General features: G+C 37.7%; 1 protein-coding gene and 1 pseudogene across 1 annotated transcript; both read left to right on the top strand.

Moving 5' to 3' along the window:
• Window positions 1-3,257: 3,257 nt before the first annotated feature.
• LOC113314593 lies at window positions 3,258-3,357 on the top strand (annotated as a pseudogene).
• Window positions 3,358-16,718: 13,361 nt separating this feature from the next.
• Window positions 16,719-17,476, top strand: LOC113312448. The gene is made up of 2 exons (XM_026561201.1): window positions 16,719-16,937; window positions 17,054-17,476. Exons 1-2 carry the CDS (start codon window positions 16,719-16,721, stop codon window positions 17,474-17,476), a joined length of 642 nt encoding a protein of 213 aa, XP_026416986.1.
• Window positions 17,477-18,193: the final 717 nt, after the last annotated feature.

Raw genomic sequence — 18,193 nt, 5'->3', positions numbered from 1 at the left:
CCTAAGAGATAGGGTCTAAACTTGTCTAAGGCAAACACAATGGCTAACAGTTCCTTCTCGGTAGTGGTATAGTTCAACTGGGCATCATTCAGAATTTTGCTAGCATAGTAAATCACATGAAGTAATTTGTTTTCTCGCTGACCTAGGACAACACCAGTAGCATAATCTGAAGCATCACACATGATCTCAAAGGGTAAGTTCCAGTTGGGTGCCTGGAGTATGGGGGCGGTAGTGAGTAAAGTATTGAGCTTCTCAAAAGCCTCTAAACAAGCATCACCAAAGACAAACTTAACATCTTTTGCAAGAAAATTGCAAAGAGGTCTAGAAATCAAGCTAAAATCCTTAATGAATCGACGATAAAAACCTGCATGCCCTAAGAATGACCTAATATCTCTTACGGTTTTTGGGACCTGTAAAGTCTTGATAAGGTCAACTTTGGCTTTATCTACCTCTATACCCTTAGAAGATACGATATGCCCTAAAACAATTCCTGATCGAACCATGAAATGACATTTCTCCCAATTAAGCACTAGATTCTTTTCCTTACACCTAGTAAACACTAATGACAAATGATGCAAGCACTCATTGAAAGACGAACCAAACACTGAAAAATCATCCATAAAGACCTCTAAAAACTTTTCTACCATATCGGAAAATATGCTCATCATGCAACGCTGAAAAGTCGCAAGGGCGTTACATAGCCCGAAAGGCATGCGTCTATACGCAAAGGTACCAAAGGGACAGGTAAAAGTAGTTTTTTCTTGGTCTTCTGGGGCAATAACGATCTGATTGTATCCTGAGTAGCCATCTAGAAAACAGTAATGACTATGTCCAGCTAATCTCTCTAGCATTTGGTCAATAAAGGGAAGGGTAAAGTGGTCCTTCCTAGTGACCTTGTTCAATTTCCTATAGTCAATACGAACACGCCAACCCGTGGTCACTCGGGTCGGGATTAACTCATTGTTATCATTCTAGACTACAATAATATCGGATTTCTTGGGAACAACCTGAACGGGGCTGACCCACTTACTGTCTGAAATGGGGTAGATAATGCCTGCATCTAACAACTTAAGAACCTCGGTTCGAACTACTTCTTTCATATTAGGGTTTAGTCTTCGTTGCATCTCCCTATAAGGTTTGGTATCTTCCTCTAAATAGATGTGATGCATACAAGCAGTAGGACTTATACCCTTAATGTCTGTTATGGTCCACCCTAAAGCTTCCTTGTTGTTTTGAAGGACGGTCACTAGCCTACTTTCCTGATCACTATCCAAGTCGGAAGCAACAATCACAGATAAAGTCTCAGACGGGCCTAAAAACACATACTTCAGGGTATCTGGCAATGGTTTTAGGTCCAACTTAGGAGGCTCTTCTAACGAAGGAACTAGGGTAGACTTAGAAACTGGTAGTGGTTGGAACTTAGGTTTCCATCTGTTACTAGTGTCTAACAAAGGGGTTGAATCTAACAAAGCATTCACCTCATTAATCACATTATCATCATCGAAATCAATCCCAAAGTGAGCTAGGCATTTCTCTAACGGATCTTCTAACAAAGTGTTATGTAATGACTCCTCGACTAATGTTCCTATCATGTTTACCTCTTCTATGCTCGAATCATCCAGTTCAGAGGGTAGCTTACTAATATGAAAGACGTTCAACTCAATAGTCATGTTACCAAAAGACAAATTCATAATACCAGTTCGACAATTAATGATCGCATTGGATGTTGCTAAAAATGGGCGACCTAAAATCACTGGTATCTGGTTCTCTGGGTCAGGGAAAGGTTGGGTATCTAGGATAACAAAATCCACTGGATAAATAAACTTGTCGACCTCAATAAGAACATCCTCGATCACACCACGAGGAATTTTAACGGACCTATCAGCTAACTGAAGTGTCATCTGGGTAGGTTTCATATCACCAAGTCCTAGCTTGAGGTACACATGGTATGGAAGTAAATTCACATTGGCTCCTAAGTCAAGCAAAGCTTTGTCAACACGGTATTTACCTATTGTGCAAGAAATGGTAGGGGACCCTGGGTCTTTATACTTAGGAGTAGTGGTATTCTGAATAATGGAACTCACGTGATTAGCTAGGAAGGCTTTCTTTTGGACACTAAGCTTACGTTTTCGTGTACACAAGCCTTAAGAAACTTGGCATAAGAGGGAATCTGCTTAATCGCATCCAACAATGGTAGGTTGATAGTTACCTCCTTAAAAACCTCCAATATATCATTAAAGTTGGACTCCCTCTTAGTTGGAACTAGCGGCTGGGGGAATGGGGCTCTGGGAACAAAGCCGGGCTCAACAGGACCCTCATTGGTCTCTTTAGAGACTCTATCAGTCTACTCATTTTCTGGCTCAGAAGGGTGAACTACAGCATGTTCACTATCATGCATGGAAACCTTGTTGTCTATCACTCTACCACTCCTAAAGGTTTTAATAGCATTCACATGATCAGATGGTCTTTCACCTATTTCATTAATTCCTCTAGGGTTGGGTTGAGTCTGACTAAGAAACTTACCTCTTTCTCTTAAAGACTCATTTATCTGACTAACCTGGTTTTTCAACTCGGAAATAACCTGAGAGTTAGCCTGACATATTCTCTTATTTTCTTCTAAACCTTGAGAAACAGATTGCTGAAACTGCACAGTGTTACGAGTTAACAAAGCAGGAGACTCTTCTAAACTCATAATCTTCTTATCCGAAGGGTTCTGAAACTGTGCCGGAGCTGAAGGATTCTTAGTATAGCCAAAACCTGGAGGAACCTGAGCATTACTAGACTGACCTTGATTCTGGCCCTTGGACCAAGAACGGTTTGGATGGTTTCTCCAGCCAGGGTTATAGGTTTCTGAATATGAGTCAAACTTCTGTCGGTTATCAAACCTAGTGTTGTTATAAAGATCATTGGCTTGCTCTTCAACAGAAAGGCCTTCCCAAAAAGGCTCATTTCTTCCACTACTACCACTAGAATGACCTAATTCTAAGGCTTCTAACCTTTTGGCTATAGCTGCTATTTTGGCATCTGACTCATAAGTTCCTTCTACCATATTAACATTTCCTATACTCAGAAGAATTGTTTTATGGGGTTCCCTACTATTTTCCCATTGTTGGGTCTTATCGGCGATTTCATTCAAAAATGTCATCGCTTCATCAACAGTTTTATTCTCAAACCCACTTGTGCATAAGGACTCAACCATGGTTGTTGTTGAATAATCTAAACCCTCGTATAGGATCTGAACTAACCTAACCTTCTCCAAACCATGATGAGGACATTGAGATATCAAGTCATTGAACCTTTCTAAGTACCTATATAAACATTCTCCCTCTTTTTGGGAAAAAGTACAGATTTGTGTCCTAATAGACGATGTTTTATGCCTTGGGAAAAACTTATGTATAAAGGCAGAAGTAAGTTGGTCATAGGTTTCAATTGACTCAGGGGCAAAACTATACAGCCAAGATTTGGATTTATCTTTTAAGGAAAAGGGGAATAACCTAAGTTTCAACGCCTCATCACTTAGGTTTTTAATTTTCAGAGTGCTACAAACTTCCTCAAATTCCCTAACATGAAAATAGGGGTTCTCATTCTCTTTTCCTAAAAACATTGGGAGCATCTGTAAAGTCTCAGGTTTCAGTTCATAATTTGCCTCGGTTTCAGCTAACTTGATACAAGACGGACGAGAGGTCCTAGTTGGGTTTAACAAAGCTTTCAAAGTTGCCATTTATGGCACTACCAAAGGACTATGAGTACTTTCTTCACTAATTGTCAAGTTTTCAAAGCTGAAATTTCCAAAGACAGGGCTCTCAAAAGAAGAGTCTTCGAGTCCCCGCCTTCACAAGAAGAACTACTAGGTTTGTCACTAATCAAACGACCTAGAGTGTTTCTTTTCCAAACCCGCTCTCTAATGACCTCGGGCATACACTAGAAAAACAAAAATACAAAGAAAAATCCTAAAAGGAAGGGAATATCTAAGCAAACACATACAAGGCTGACTCCACCACAGCAAATATACTGATTTCTAGCAAACAAAAAGCATGGTGGCTCCACTTAGATTGCTTCTAGACCAGCTTCTAATACTTCGAAAGGGAATTCGTTATAATTTAAGCAAACCCCTCTGGAATCAATCCGAGTCAAAGTAAGTTGAATAGAGGCGAGGGAAGCTCAGTGGAGCTTTGATACCCAAGGCCTCACCGGTATTACAAGGCGGCGCATTCACACATTCAACTCACAGAAACCATCATGAACTTCGAAGTATGCTTAAAAGGGTAACCAATATTTTTCGAACGACTTTCCTACTAAGCTCGTTACCCTATAGGTCTCGTTCTAGTCAGTATTTTAAGCTTAGGTTCGCGTTTGGTATCGTTTTCCTAAGGCGGGCAAGAAGAGAACGGTTATGAAATCCGAACCCTTTTCTTGTATGGCCAGTCCTTGCCCTTTACTAGGAAATTAAAGCAGCCGTTTTCAGTTCCTCGACATATATTCACATGAAGGAAGACGGTAACTCGCTGACAGGGGATTCACGAGTGTTTCGACAAACTTACCTCCCGTTCCAGACGGGGGATGAACCATTGTAGTCGACTCGGGCCACGACTCCTATGTCATGTACGAACCCGAGGGGCTGAGGTGATATCGTAATCACCGTCCTTCTCTGCAAACAGTTTAATATTTAAACTACCCTTCCGTAGGGTTTAAAAATAATGTCCCAAAGTTTTAAGTCCAAAGTCCAAAAATAAAGTGCAAAAGAAAAGGAAAGTCTAAAAAAAATAAAAATGTCTCTTTTTTTTTCTCTCTTTTTTTTATAAAATAAAAAAAAATTCTTCTTCTTTCGCTTTGCCTTTTACTCCAAGTCTTTAAGTGTTCACCAAAAGCTTTGGCAAAATTTTCTTTCGCTCCAAATTACAAATTCTGTAAGGAAAAGACAAAAACCCAAAAACGTAAAGAATAACAAAAAAAATAAAAACCTAGAAAAGAAAAAAAAATCTAAAAACTCTAGCCTAAAGACAAGTCCGCGTCGGCGGCGCCAAAAATTGATGTGTTTTCAAGTTGTTGTAGTAAAAAGGTTCGTTGAGACTTGTGAAAGCAAAAGAATTTAGACTTAAAAATTAAAGAAAACTTAACTCAAAATTTGATTTCAAGATATGAGAAAATAACCAAGACACTGATTCCACTATTACACATGAATGAATGATGGTAAATAACCCAAAAATCTAATTATCTTTAAGTCCCTTATTTTCTTAACTCACAAATAATCAGGCAAATTCTCAAAAATTAATTGTATCCCCTAAGCATAGATTATCTAATCAAAGCATAACCTATCTAATTGAATCACAACTAATGAAGAAAATTATGCAAACAATTAAAAACTCTGCAAAAGCAGTGATTGAGTGAATTATAATTAAATATTAGAGAAAATATAATAGTTACCAAATTATTCATGCGTAAATAGCTTCCTCATTGCCTTGGTTGTGAGAGAATTAGCACATCATCATGTTGGAAACACGCTCGAAATTCATTATTATTGCTCAAAAATGGTTTACAAATGATAAAAAGGGAGAAATATAATGAAAACCGGGATTGTAACAGTTATATGTGTTACAAACCAGAACGACACACATTATGTGTCACTGATACTGTAGCAAATAAGTCTGCCTCTGATGTACGACCCTCGGCCGTGAGTCGTTATCACTGTAGAAAAACGACTGTCTTTGCTGGTATGTTCTTCGTGTTCTTCAGCTATGCAGCAACATAAATGGTGACTCTCTGCAACTTTCAATTTCTCGCCTCCGAGATGTTCTAAATCCTCCCAATTCTCTCTGTAATAACCCATAACTTTCCATACCCCTTCTCTTCAACCCTGCTGACTTATTTATACCCAACAACACCGAGATATTCCTTACTGAATGCGAATAATCCCGTAATAATTGTGTTTATTTTCCCCGGTCTGTTATGAGAATAATCTTCCTGCTTTAGCTCCATCACGCGTCTGCATGATTTTGAAATACTCCAACACACTCAGTAAACAATCAACACGACTTCAAGTCCCTCCAGCCACACGCAGAATCTCCAAAAATAACTCTGAAAATCTCGAGAATAACCCATGTACGTGCCCTGTTCTTCAACTCCACGTAACTTCCCTTTTCTTCTCACCCGAGTGTACTGAGCTGGCTTCATTGATTATATTGGCTTAACAGATCAAACATGTTGACTGAAGAAGAAAATCTTCTCCCGAATCATCCAAATATCCGCGATAATCTCCCCCTTGAATGCAGTTTCCCTGAATTATCAAAACTACATGGATTTTGCTATTTTTTCGAAAAAAAACTCCATACAATCCCTGTTTAGGTGAAACATGGTCAACTCAATTAAAATCTCCGAGAAAAATGCAAAGAACACATCCAATTCTCTCCCAGGAAATTCCGTCGTTGATAATTCATTTTCCCGCCAAAAAATTCTTTAAACGTGAAGAAGAAGGGTGCCCCCATAACCAGACTAGGGGTCCCTTTAGAAACTGGGGTGTCTTGGGTGCAAATAGCGGTTAGTGTGCCCCTTAGTAAGTGAGTGCCCCTTATCCAATCTGAGAGTCCGAATAGCAAATGTCCTCCGGGGTGCCCCGGGCAACTTTTCGAGCCGATTTTTCCAAGAATTTTTATTTCCAAAAAATACCTACAAACACACAAAACACCATAATAAGGACGAAAACGAGTACTAACAATACGAAATATTGAGGACAAATTAGACACATAAATGCGTCTATCAAATTACTCAGTGGTTCCACACAATGGTAGGGCACACATAAAAGATAAGATAATAGAAGAGAACATAAAAAAATTGATGTTGTCAAGTTGGACGTAGCTGAGATAGGTACAGGTAAAATCACTGGCACTAAGACGGCAGCAGATCCAAGAAAATCACCTGTTATTAATAACAAAATTTTGGCAGAGAAACAGAAGGTGGACCATAGTTTGTCGATTGGTACAACGAATAAAGTAAATCACACACACTAAATATGACAGGAGGGACTATTGTACACACACTCTGAAAGTGGGTAATTCGCACACTAAAGCTAATTATGATATGGGTACATCAGTCGGGTTTAAGTTAGAAAAGACCATCGAAGACCCGTTGATTTTATCCAGCCAACTAGAGAATTCAGTTTTATACCCAAATGCCATTCTCTATCAACCTAACCCTAACAATATCAAGCAAAATTATGAAGATAATACTTCATCTTCTTCAACGGCTACGGCAGAAAACATTTCGAAAAAGATGAAATCAGGGTGGAAGAGATCAGCGAGATCATCAAGAACTCAGCAAGGTAAAGAAAATTATGAAGACTTCTCAAGTGGGTCGAAAAGAGCGGCTAGCCCTATGGAAATTGATCTACCATCGAAGAAGATTGTATACAACTTTATTGCTCAAACAGGTGTGGTGGCTGTCCAAAATCATCCAAATGGAAAATGCTTATTTTCTCTTGGAACTGTCGAGGATTGAAAAACATATCGATAGTCCGCAATTTGAAGGCATTTCTCAGGGCTTGCAAACCTAAAATTGCTTTCTTAACGGAAACTATGATTGGTGAGTCTAATTCTGGTAATTTATTCAGTTCTCTTGAATTCTATAACTATAGAGATATCCCTGCTATTGGGAGAAGTGGTGGTAGTGTGGTGCTATAGAGGAATAGTGTTGATTTAGAAGTGGTAAGTGCTGATAAAAATGTGACTCATTGTCGGATTCATCATTTGTTTGTGAAAAAACAGGGGTCTAACAACACCGCCCAATATTTCGCTTAGCAATCTGTATGGACTAACTCCGAAACACTTTCTAGAGAATCAACTAGACAGTCAGACTCAATCTAGGTAAAAGTATCTCAAGGAGTTAATATCTCTCTCTTGTTTTGATTCACTCAAGCTAATAGAAATCAGTGAGTCTATAATCAAACACAAGGAACAACCTGGACGGTACCAAAGACCAATGTCCAAGGATCAATCAATATCAATCAATAACCAAAGGTCGGATTTCCAATTGATTGATTCAAATACAAAACCTGTATTATTTCAATTATATAAACAAATATAATGTGGAAATATAAATAACACAGACACCAGAATTTTGTTAACGAGGAAACCGCAAATGCAGAAAACCCCCGGGACCTAGTCTCGATTGAATACGCACTGTATTAAGCCGCTACAGACACTAGCCTACTCCAAGCTAACTTCGGATTGGACTATAGTTGAACCCCAATCAGTCTCCCACTGATCAAAGGTACAGTTGTACTCCCTACGCCTATGATCCCAGCAGGACACTACGCACTTGATTCCCTTAGCTGATCTCACTCACAACTAAGAGTTGCTACGACCCAAAATCACAGGCTTTAACAATAAACAAATCTGTCTCACACAGACAAGTCTATCAAATGATCAATCTGTCTCCCACAGAAAAACCCTAAAAGTTTTTGTTCCGTCTTTTGATAATAATCAAGGTGAACAAGAACCAATTGATAATCCGGTCTTATATTGCCGAATAACATCCTAGATTAATCAATCACCTCACAACAATATTAATCGTATGGTAGCGAAACAAGATGTCGTGGAATCACAAACAATGAGACGAAGGTGTTTGTGATTACTTTTTATATCTTGCCTATCGGAGAACTCTCACGATCTCAAGCCAATCAATATGATTGTACTGTTACGATAGAAGATGCAAGATCAGGTCACACAACTACGATAATAGTAGTATCGGTCTTGCTTCACAATCCCAATGAAGTCTTTAAGTCGTTAACCTGGTTTTAGAAGAAGAAAACCAAAGGTTAAAGGAGAATCGAGTCTAGCAGAGAAACTAGTATCACACGGACATGTGGGGATTAGTTTTCTCAATGCTAAATGTCTCCTTTATATATCCTTTCAAATCGGGGTTTTGCTTTAGTTACAAAGCAATCAATATTCACCGTTAGGTTAAAACCTGATTTAGCTTCAAGCTAATATTTCTCAACCGTTAGATCGAAAACTTAGCTTGTCATACACAAATTATTGTACGCTTCTAGGTTTGTTAACCGCACCCAAATGTGTACATTGTTGGTTCAACAATAGTCTACCCAAAGAGGTTAACCATATGAGCATTTCATACCAACCATGTTCTTCTTCACCATAACTAGTTCAATTGACTCAAATGAACTAGTTAAGAGAGTTGTTCAATTGCAAGGAAATCTTACGTATCTACACAAGACACAATTGAAGCAAAGATGATTTGATTCACTTGAATAGGTTCATGAACTTTAATAGCCATGGTTTGCAAATACATTCCTTAGTCTTTTAAGATTTAGTTCAGAAATCATCTTTAGATATATAACCTTCTCAAGTTCGCAGACTAGGTTCGCGGACTTAAGACACCGGATAGAGTTTACAAACTCCAGCAGAAATTCTCGGGTTCGAGAACTACGCCGGTTCACAGACTGGGTTCGCGGACTTGGCTCACGCAAGTAGTTTGTCAACTCCAGCAGAAATTCTAGGGTTTGATAACTTCAGCAGTTCGCGGACTGAGTTCGCAGACTTGGCACTTGTCATACTTCCGGTTCTCTTGATCAACAAAGTTCGAAAACTTCAGTTCAAGGAATCCATTGGTTATGTAATCTAAACTCTCATTCCAATCATTGAAACATTCTTAGAGGACGTTATACAGTTGTTACACTATTTCTCGTCAAAGCAATTTTCAAAGTGATTGAAACATTCATGACTTTCGTTACTAGGTAAAGATAAACTTGGTCGAAGCGAAAAGCTTACCAACACATATTTCGATATATAGATAGGCGAGGTATACTCGGCTCGAAATACCAAATGTGTATGATCTAGTCTATATATATAGCATATGACTTTTGTCTCAAAGAGTAGGAGATAGAATAGATATACTTTTGAGTGACAGATAAGTTCAAGTCTCCACATACCTTTTTGTCGAGAAGTTCCACCGGTTCCTTGAGTAGATCTTCTACTTGTATGATGATCGCCATGGAGTCTTGAGCTCAACTACACTTACTATCCTAGTCCGAGACTTAGCTATAAGAGACTATAAATCAAGACTTATAGTTTTGATCACTAACATTGACAAACATGCTTGAGATAACAACGCATGCGAGTTTGACCGAGCAGTGCTCTAACAATCTCCCCTTTTGTCAATTTTAGTGACAATCAATACATATGGAATACAAAAAAGATAATGAAACTTTATTAGCTCCTATTCCACATGTCTAATATTCAACATTCCTCGAAATCTTCATCACTTCCAAGTACTCCAATTATCCCAAAGGTTGTAAGTTTAGCATCACCGTTGTTGAAGATCCGTATCTATAACAATGAGAAAGCATCGGTCTCGATCATTGTTATACAGTGTCATAGTATTATTACATAGTGTTAAAGCCCAATTGTATCACAACTTCAACAATAATACTATGGTGATATGTATCACTCCCCCTTAGTCAATACTCCATCTCACATAAAAACCACTCCCCCTTACACAATGATCCGAAAACCATATGTATTTATAGTGTGAACTACATATTAATTCTCCCCCTTTTTGTCAATAAAATTGGCAAAGGTACAAGAACGGGATCATAATGAAATTTCCGTAAGAGACTCATGACTGAGAGAAAGAAACACACATCATCTTATTTAGATGAAATCATATAGCCGAAGCTAACAACATTCATCAAGGAGTTTAAAGATACAAGATAACCCCTCTAAAATTCCAAATCCGCACACTCCTCAAGATATGACCATTAAGCATAATTTCAAAAGAACTCTCCCTCATTTGATGTCATTCCCAAGGGAACAACAACGAGCGACCTTAATTTCAAGAGAAACGAAGGATTTTATTGGACACCAAAACCATGAGAATGATTTTTATATCCAACACTCAATCAAATTAATCATAAGTAAACCCATGAATAATCTAATCGGAATACATAATCAAATTAAACACAAAAGTGATCAATTTAATTCGTTGTGCTCAACGTAAGTAAACTTACGGAGCAACGACTAACATAACCATTAGAAAATGATTAAGATAGCCGTTCATATACTCAACACAAGAAAAACTCATGGAATATATGAAAACTCAACTAGACTAATTACAAGATATCCCATAATTAATCTAATTGGAATACACAATCAAACTAATCACAAATGTAATCAATTTAATTGTAATTTGTTTTGCTCGACATAAGAGAACTCACAGAGCAATAACTAAATAACCAAACAAGATGATCAATTTAGTTCACAAATGCTCAACATAAAGTATCTTACGGAACAACCAACCAAGCTAATAAAAAATTAATCAACTTAGTCGTATCGTGCTCAACATAAGACACATTACGGAGCCTCACGGTAATACAAAAAGGATGGATCAATGAAGATCTATACCGTGGAATACACAAGGATTCATTCTTTTGCACAAGCATATACAATAGCAATAATCCTTGGATACAAAAGATTTTAACCTATCTTCCATCAAAGGTTGACAATATAGGCTTAACTTTTGTATATATCAAAAGTCTATTCATTCTTAAACCAATACATGAATACCGATCATGAACGACTTTACTTCTGACAAGAATATGGGAGAACAAAGTTCACGGTCGTAAACACAAATATCCCATAACAAGTTGTAATATAAAAAAATCAAAGATATTGCAAAACATCATCCTCCAAACAGTTTTAGAATTTTAAACCAAAAACAAAAACACCTAAAATCAAGAAGATGAAAATAATAGCTATCTGTAGTCACAATCATCGCTATTCAAAGCACTAGTTATTCTTCCAACTAAGACAAAAAGAAGACATACTAGGAAACAATGTCTTTGAGAAATTCTTTATCATTCCCGAACTCCTTGTCGTCAACAGCCATTGGTACATAAGGTTCGTGAAGATATGAGTTAATATCAACAAACCGTCTTGGATGATGATGTCGAACCAGGACTTTCTGAATTTCCAAATATCTTAAAATGCAAGCTTTTAAATCACGAATCTCCTTTCTTACCTCCTTCAACTCATCAAGAACATCGGAAAATTTCTGAGAGTTAGAAGGGACATCCCTTGGCTTTCTTGTATTCCTCCTTTTTCTTTTCAAAGACAGAATTACTGGAGATTTTTCTTTTTCCTTGATTGATGGCTTAACAATCATGTTGACATCCTTTCCTTCCAAAGACATGATGCTTATGAGAACAGCTATAACCAACTGATTTTTCTGATTGGAATTCACAATCTCTACAAGCAGTCTTGGAATATAAAGAATATCAAAAAGGAAAAAAGAATGTAGGGTTCGAAACCTTTAAAGAAGTTCGTGGACGTCCAACTCTAAACCCTATAAAGAGTAGAGTTGTCGAAAGCAACCCTTCCTTTTATTTGATAGACAAAAAAGAATAAACCTAAGAAAAACTTTTCCTAAAGCATGTGCGTTCACAACCTTGTCTCTTTTGAACATGCACATGAGACAAGATTTACCAAGCAACACAATTAATTTGTGCTGCGGTGAACAATGATTTTTCCACCATTTTCCTCATGAGAGGAATCCTCTGACTTCTGTCTATCAAAGCGATTTGACCATACTTTCTCCTCAAATGGTATTGTTTTGTCTTTGGAAACTAACTTCTTAGACGAAGATAAAATCCTATATACCTCAGCGGTCTTCTGAGCAAGTTTAAGCTTCCTTGCTAACTGATTTGCTCTTCGTTGAAGTTTGTTGGCGTGCCTCAATTGATGTTTGTACTTGTAACATCTTGATAGTTCATGACCCTTCTGAGAACAAAACGAGCACGTCAATCTTGGATAATAAACAGTCATCTGTGGTGCAACAACAGCTAAACACACGGTAGATCCTGAAACATTACAAACAGGGTTTCCAAAGGTTGGGTCAATTGATTCTTCCAGCGTGATTGGCTTCTTATCTTCACCGAAACCATCAAGATTGATATATGTATTGCTACAGTTATCAAAATCAATGTTTTCACATAGAAGACCGACACTTGATTTCCTATCTTCATCAGAATCATAGATCTCAGACATCTCATCAAGTGTTACAGCAAGACCTTTGTTCCCAGTGTATTTTCTACGATTTGGGCACTCGTTTGCAAAATGACCAAAACCTTTACACTTAAAGCACTGAGGCATATCCTCGTCATCAGCCTCATCAGCATCCCTATTTTTAGGAGGAACACGATTGTGAGGTTTATCCGATGACCTAGGTTTGTCTCTTGAAAACCGTTTACTTCTCTTCAATAGAAGATCCCTAAACTGTCTTGTGATCAAGGAGACTGATTTGTCAAGATCTTCATCTGAAAAATCACCCTCAGACTAATCATCTTCAGAGACATGAACACTTTTACTCTTATCAAGTAATTTAGTGTTCTTCTGTGCTTTAAAGGCAACATCCTTTCCGATTTTGGATGTATGATCATAATCAAAGATCTTTATCTTTCCAACCAATGTATTTCTGGAAATATTATCAAGGTTATTTCCCTCAACGATGGCATGCTTCTTAAACTCGTATCTAGATGGCAGCGATCTGAGAATTTTCATCACAATGTCCTTTAGGAATAGTCTTACCCAATGCAAAAGATGCATTAACAATTTCAGACACTTTGTGATTAAACTCATCAAATGTATCTTCATCTGCCATACGAAGGTTCTCCCAATCGTAATTAAGGTTTTGAAGCCTGGCTTCCTTTTCACTGGAGTTACCTTCAAATACGGTTTCTAAGATATCCCAAGCATCTTTAGACCGAGTGCAATTAGACACATGGTGCTGAAGATTTGGGGTAGTGGCATGTATGATAGCGTTCAAACCGTCGGAATTTTTCTTTGTAGTATTTATCTCAGCAGGGGTGTATTCACCAATAGGTTTGGGAACATTTACATTTCCAACTGCCACAACGGGAGCACCATAGACATTAACAACATATACCCATGATTGAAAATCACGTGCTTGAAGAAAAGCTCGCATAACAATTTTCCACCATAAGTAATTAGAGTCATCGAAGACTGGTGGTACGTTAATAGAGATATCACCTCTGTCCATAGATTCAGATCGCTACAAACACAGACTTGTAAGGTCTTAAACGTGTTTGCCTGCTCTGATACCAATTGAAAAAGCGGGGGTCTAACAACACCACCCAATATTTCGCTTAGAAATCTGTATGGACTAACTCTGAAACACTTTCTAGAGAATCAACTAGACGGTCAGACTCAATCTAGGTAAAAGTATCTCAAGGAGTTAATATCTCTCTCTTGTTTTGATTCACTCAAGATAATAGAAATCAGCGAGTCTATAATCAAACACAAGGAACAACTTGGACGGTACCAAAGACCAATGTCCAAGGATCAATCAATATCAATCAACAATCAAAGGTCGGATTTCCAATTGATTTATTCAAACGCACAACCTGTATTATTTCAATTATATAAACAAATATAATGCGGAAATAGAAATACCACAGACACCAGAATTTTGTTAACGAGGAAACCGCAAAAGCAGAAAAACCGTGGGACCTAGTCCAGATTTAATACCCACTATATTAAGCCACTACATACACTAGCTTACTCCAAGCTAACTTCGGACTGGACTATATTTGAACCCCAATCAGTCTCCCACTGATCCAAGGTACAATTGTACTCCCTACGCCTCTGATCCCAGCAGGATACTGCGCACTTTATTCCCTTAGCTGATCTCACCCACAACTAAGAGTTGCTACGACCCAAATCGCAGGCTTTAACAATTAATATTTCTATCTCACACAGACAAGTCTATCAAAGGATCAATCTGTCTCCCACATAAAAACCCTAAAAGCTTTTTTTTCCGTCTTTTGATAATAATAAAGGTGAACAAGAACCAATTGATAATCCGGTCTTATATTCCCGAAGAACAGCCTAGATTAATCAATCACCTCACAACAATCTTAATCGTATGGTAGAGAAACAAGATGTCGTGGAATCACAAACAATGAGACGAAGGTGTTTGTGATTACTTTTTATATCTTGCCTATCGGAGAACTCTCACGATCTCAAGCCAATCAATATGATTGTACTGTTACGATGGAAGATGCAAGATCAGATCAGAACTACGATAAAAGTAGTATCAGTCTGGCTTCACAATCCCAATGAAGTCTTTAAGTCGTTAACCTGGTTTTAGAAGAAGAAACCCAAAGGTTAAAGGAGAATCGGCTCTAGCATAGAAACTAGTATCACACGGACGTGTGGGGATTAGTTTTCTCAATGCTAAATGTCTCCTTTATATATCCTTTCAAATCAGGGTTTTGCCTTAGTTACAAAGGAATCAATATTCACCGTTAGATGAAAACCTTATTTAGATTCAAGCTAATATTTCTCAACCGTTAGATCGAAAACTTAGCTTGTCATACACAAATGACTGTATGCTTCTAGGTTTGTTAGCCGCACCCAAACGTGTACATTGTTGGTTCAACAAAAGTCTACCCAAAGAGGTTAACCATATGAGCGTTTCATACTAACCATGTTCTTCTTCATCATAACTAGTTCAATTGAATCAAATGAACTAGTTAAGAGAGTTTTTCAATTGCAAGGAAATCTTATGTAACTACACCAGACACAATTGAAGCAAAGATAATTTGATTCACTCGAATCGGTTCATGAAATTTAATAGCCATGGTTTGCAAATGCATTCCTTAGTCTTTTAAGATTAAGTTCAGAAATCATCTTTAGATATATAACCTTCTCAAGTTCGCAGACAAGGTTCGCGGACTTAAGACACCGGATAGAGTTTACAAACTCCAGCAGAAATTCTCGGGTTCGAGAACTACGCAGGTTCGCGGACTGGGTTCGCGGACTTGGATCACGCAAGTAGTTTGTCAACTCCAGCAGAAATTCTCGGGTTTGAGAACTTCGGCAGTTCGCGGACTGAGTTCGCGGACTTGGCACTTGCCATACTTCCGGTTCTCTTGATCAACAAAGTTCGAAATCTTCGGTTCAAGGAATCCATTGGTTATGTAATCTAAACTCTCATTCCAATCATTGAAACATTCTTAGAGGATGTTATATAGTTGTTACACTATTTCTCATCAAAGCAATTTTCAAAGTGATTGAAACATTCATGACTTTCCTCACTAGGTAAAGATAAACTTGGTCGAAGCGAAAAGCTTACCAACACATATTTCGAGATATAGATAGGCAAGGTATACTCGGCTCGAAATACCAAATGTGTATGATCTAGTCTATATATATAGCATACGACTTTTGTCTCAAAGAGTAGGAGATAGAATAGATAGACTTTTGAGTGACAGATAAGTTCAAGTCTCCACATACCTTTTTGTCGAGAAGTTCCACCGGTTCCTTGAGTAGATCTTCTACTTGTATGATGAATCTCCATGAAGTCCTCGATCTCAACTACATTTACTATCATAGTCCGAGACTTAGCTATAAGAGACTAGAAATCAAGACTTATAGTTTTGATCACTAACATTGACAAACATGCTTGAGATAGCAACGCATGCGAGTTTGACCGAGAAGTGCTCTAACAGTTTGGAAATGATTGGGATATTTTATATGTTTATGGTCCACCTCAGAGTTATCTGAGAAATAATTTCTGGAAGAATTTATCTAATTATGTTGCTCAGTTGAATAATCCGTGATGTTTAGTTAGTGGTCTCAATGCCATAAAGTCTATAAGTGAAAATCATGGAGGGAGACAGGGTTTGAGTAATGTTAACACTGAGTTTAAAAAAATTTATTCAAGACAGAGCCTTAATTGATTTGGGTTATACTGGACCTGCTTTTAATTGGTCAAATGGTGCTATTGTGGAGAAGCCTATATTTGAGAGACTTGACAGAGCAGTGTGCAATACTGATTTGTTCTTCATATTCCCGGATAATGGGCTTCTTCATATCCCAAAGATCAGTAGTGATCATTATCCCATCCTAGTAAATACTCATAGAACCAACAAGAGGAGGAGAAAACATGCAAATAAATTTGAGTATTACTGGATAGAGCACCCTGGATTTAAATACGTGGTTTACAATTCTTGAATTGGAAGCAGCATGATATTGTCAGAAAGATTATGGATGTTGGGAAAAAGCTGAATGAGTGGTGTAGGAAAATTTTTGGAAACATTTTCAGAACTGTTGAAGATCGTAAAGAAAAACTGTTAAAGGTGCAAATGGAGGCCCATCTAAGAGATACCAGAATGGAAGAGAAGGTGCTTTATGAGGAGATTGAGCAACTAAATGTAATGCAACAAAGATACTATGAACATAGAAGCAAAGTTAAATGGATCCCAAATATGGACAAAAATACTAGAGTCTTCCACTTGTCTTTTATGCAAAGGAAAAAGAAGAACCAGATTGATGCTCTAAAGCTTCCTAATGGCACTTGGGTGACTGAAGCTAATGATATTATCCATTATTTGGTGAATCATTTCAATGGTCTTTTCAAGAAGGATCCTGATGAAGATATGTACTGAAAAAGCGGGGGTCTAACAAGCTCTCCCAATATTTCGATTAACAATCTGTATGGACTAACTCCAGTATACTTTCAAGAGAATCAACTAGACAGTTAGACTCAATCTTAAGAAAGATATATCAAAGAGTTAATATCTCAATCTCTTGATTTAATCCGTACTCAAGCAAATAGAAATCTGCGAGTCTAATTAAATACAAGAGAAATAACTTGGATGGTACCAAAGACCAATATCCAAGGATCAATCAATTTCAATCAACAATCAAAGGGTGGATTTACCAATAGATCGATTCAACGCACAACCTGTGATATTTCTATTATATAAAAAAATATAATGTGGAAAAGAAATAACACAGACACCAGAAGTTTTATTAACGAGGAAACCGCAAATGCAGAAAAACCACGGGACCTAATCCAGATTGAACACACATTGTATTAAGCCGCTACAGACACTAGCCTACTACAAACTAACTTCGGTATGGACTGTAGTTGAAACCCAATCAAGATCACACTGATCCAAGGTACAGTGGCGCTCCTTACGTCTCTGATCCCAGCAGGATACTGCACACTTGATTCCCTTAGCTGATCTCACCCACAACTAATAGTTGCTACGACCCAAAGTCGAAGACTTTAATAAACAAATCTGTATCACACAGAAAAGTCTACGACAATAGATAAATCTGTCTCCCACAAAAATACCTATGAGTTTTGTTCCGTCTTT

The sequence above is a fragment of the Papaver somniferum genome, chromosome 9 (genome assembly GCF_003573695.1).
Source record: "Papaver somniferum cultivar HN1 chromosome 9, ASM357369v1, whole genome shotgun sequence".
Classification (NCBI taxonomy): Eukaryota; Viridiplantae; Streptophyta; class Magnoliopsida; order Ranunculales; family Papaveraceae; genus Papaver; species Papaver somniferum.
Note: the sequence above shows the minus strand (reverse complement) of the source record. Positions and strands in the feature narration are given on the sequence as shown.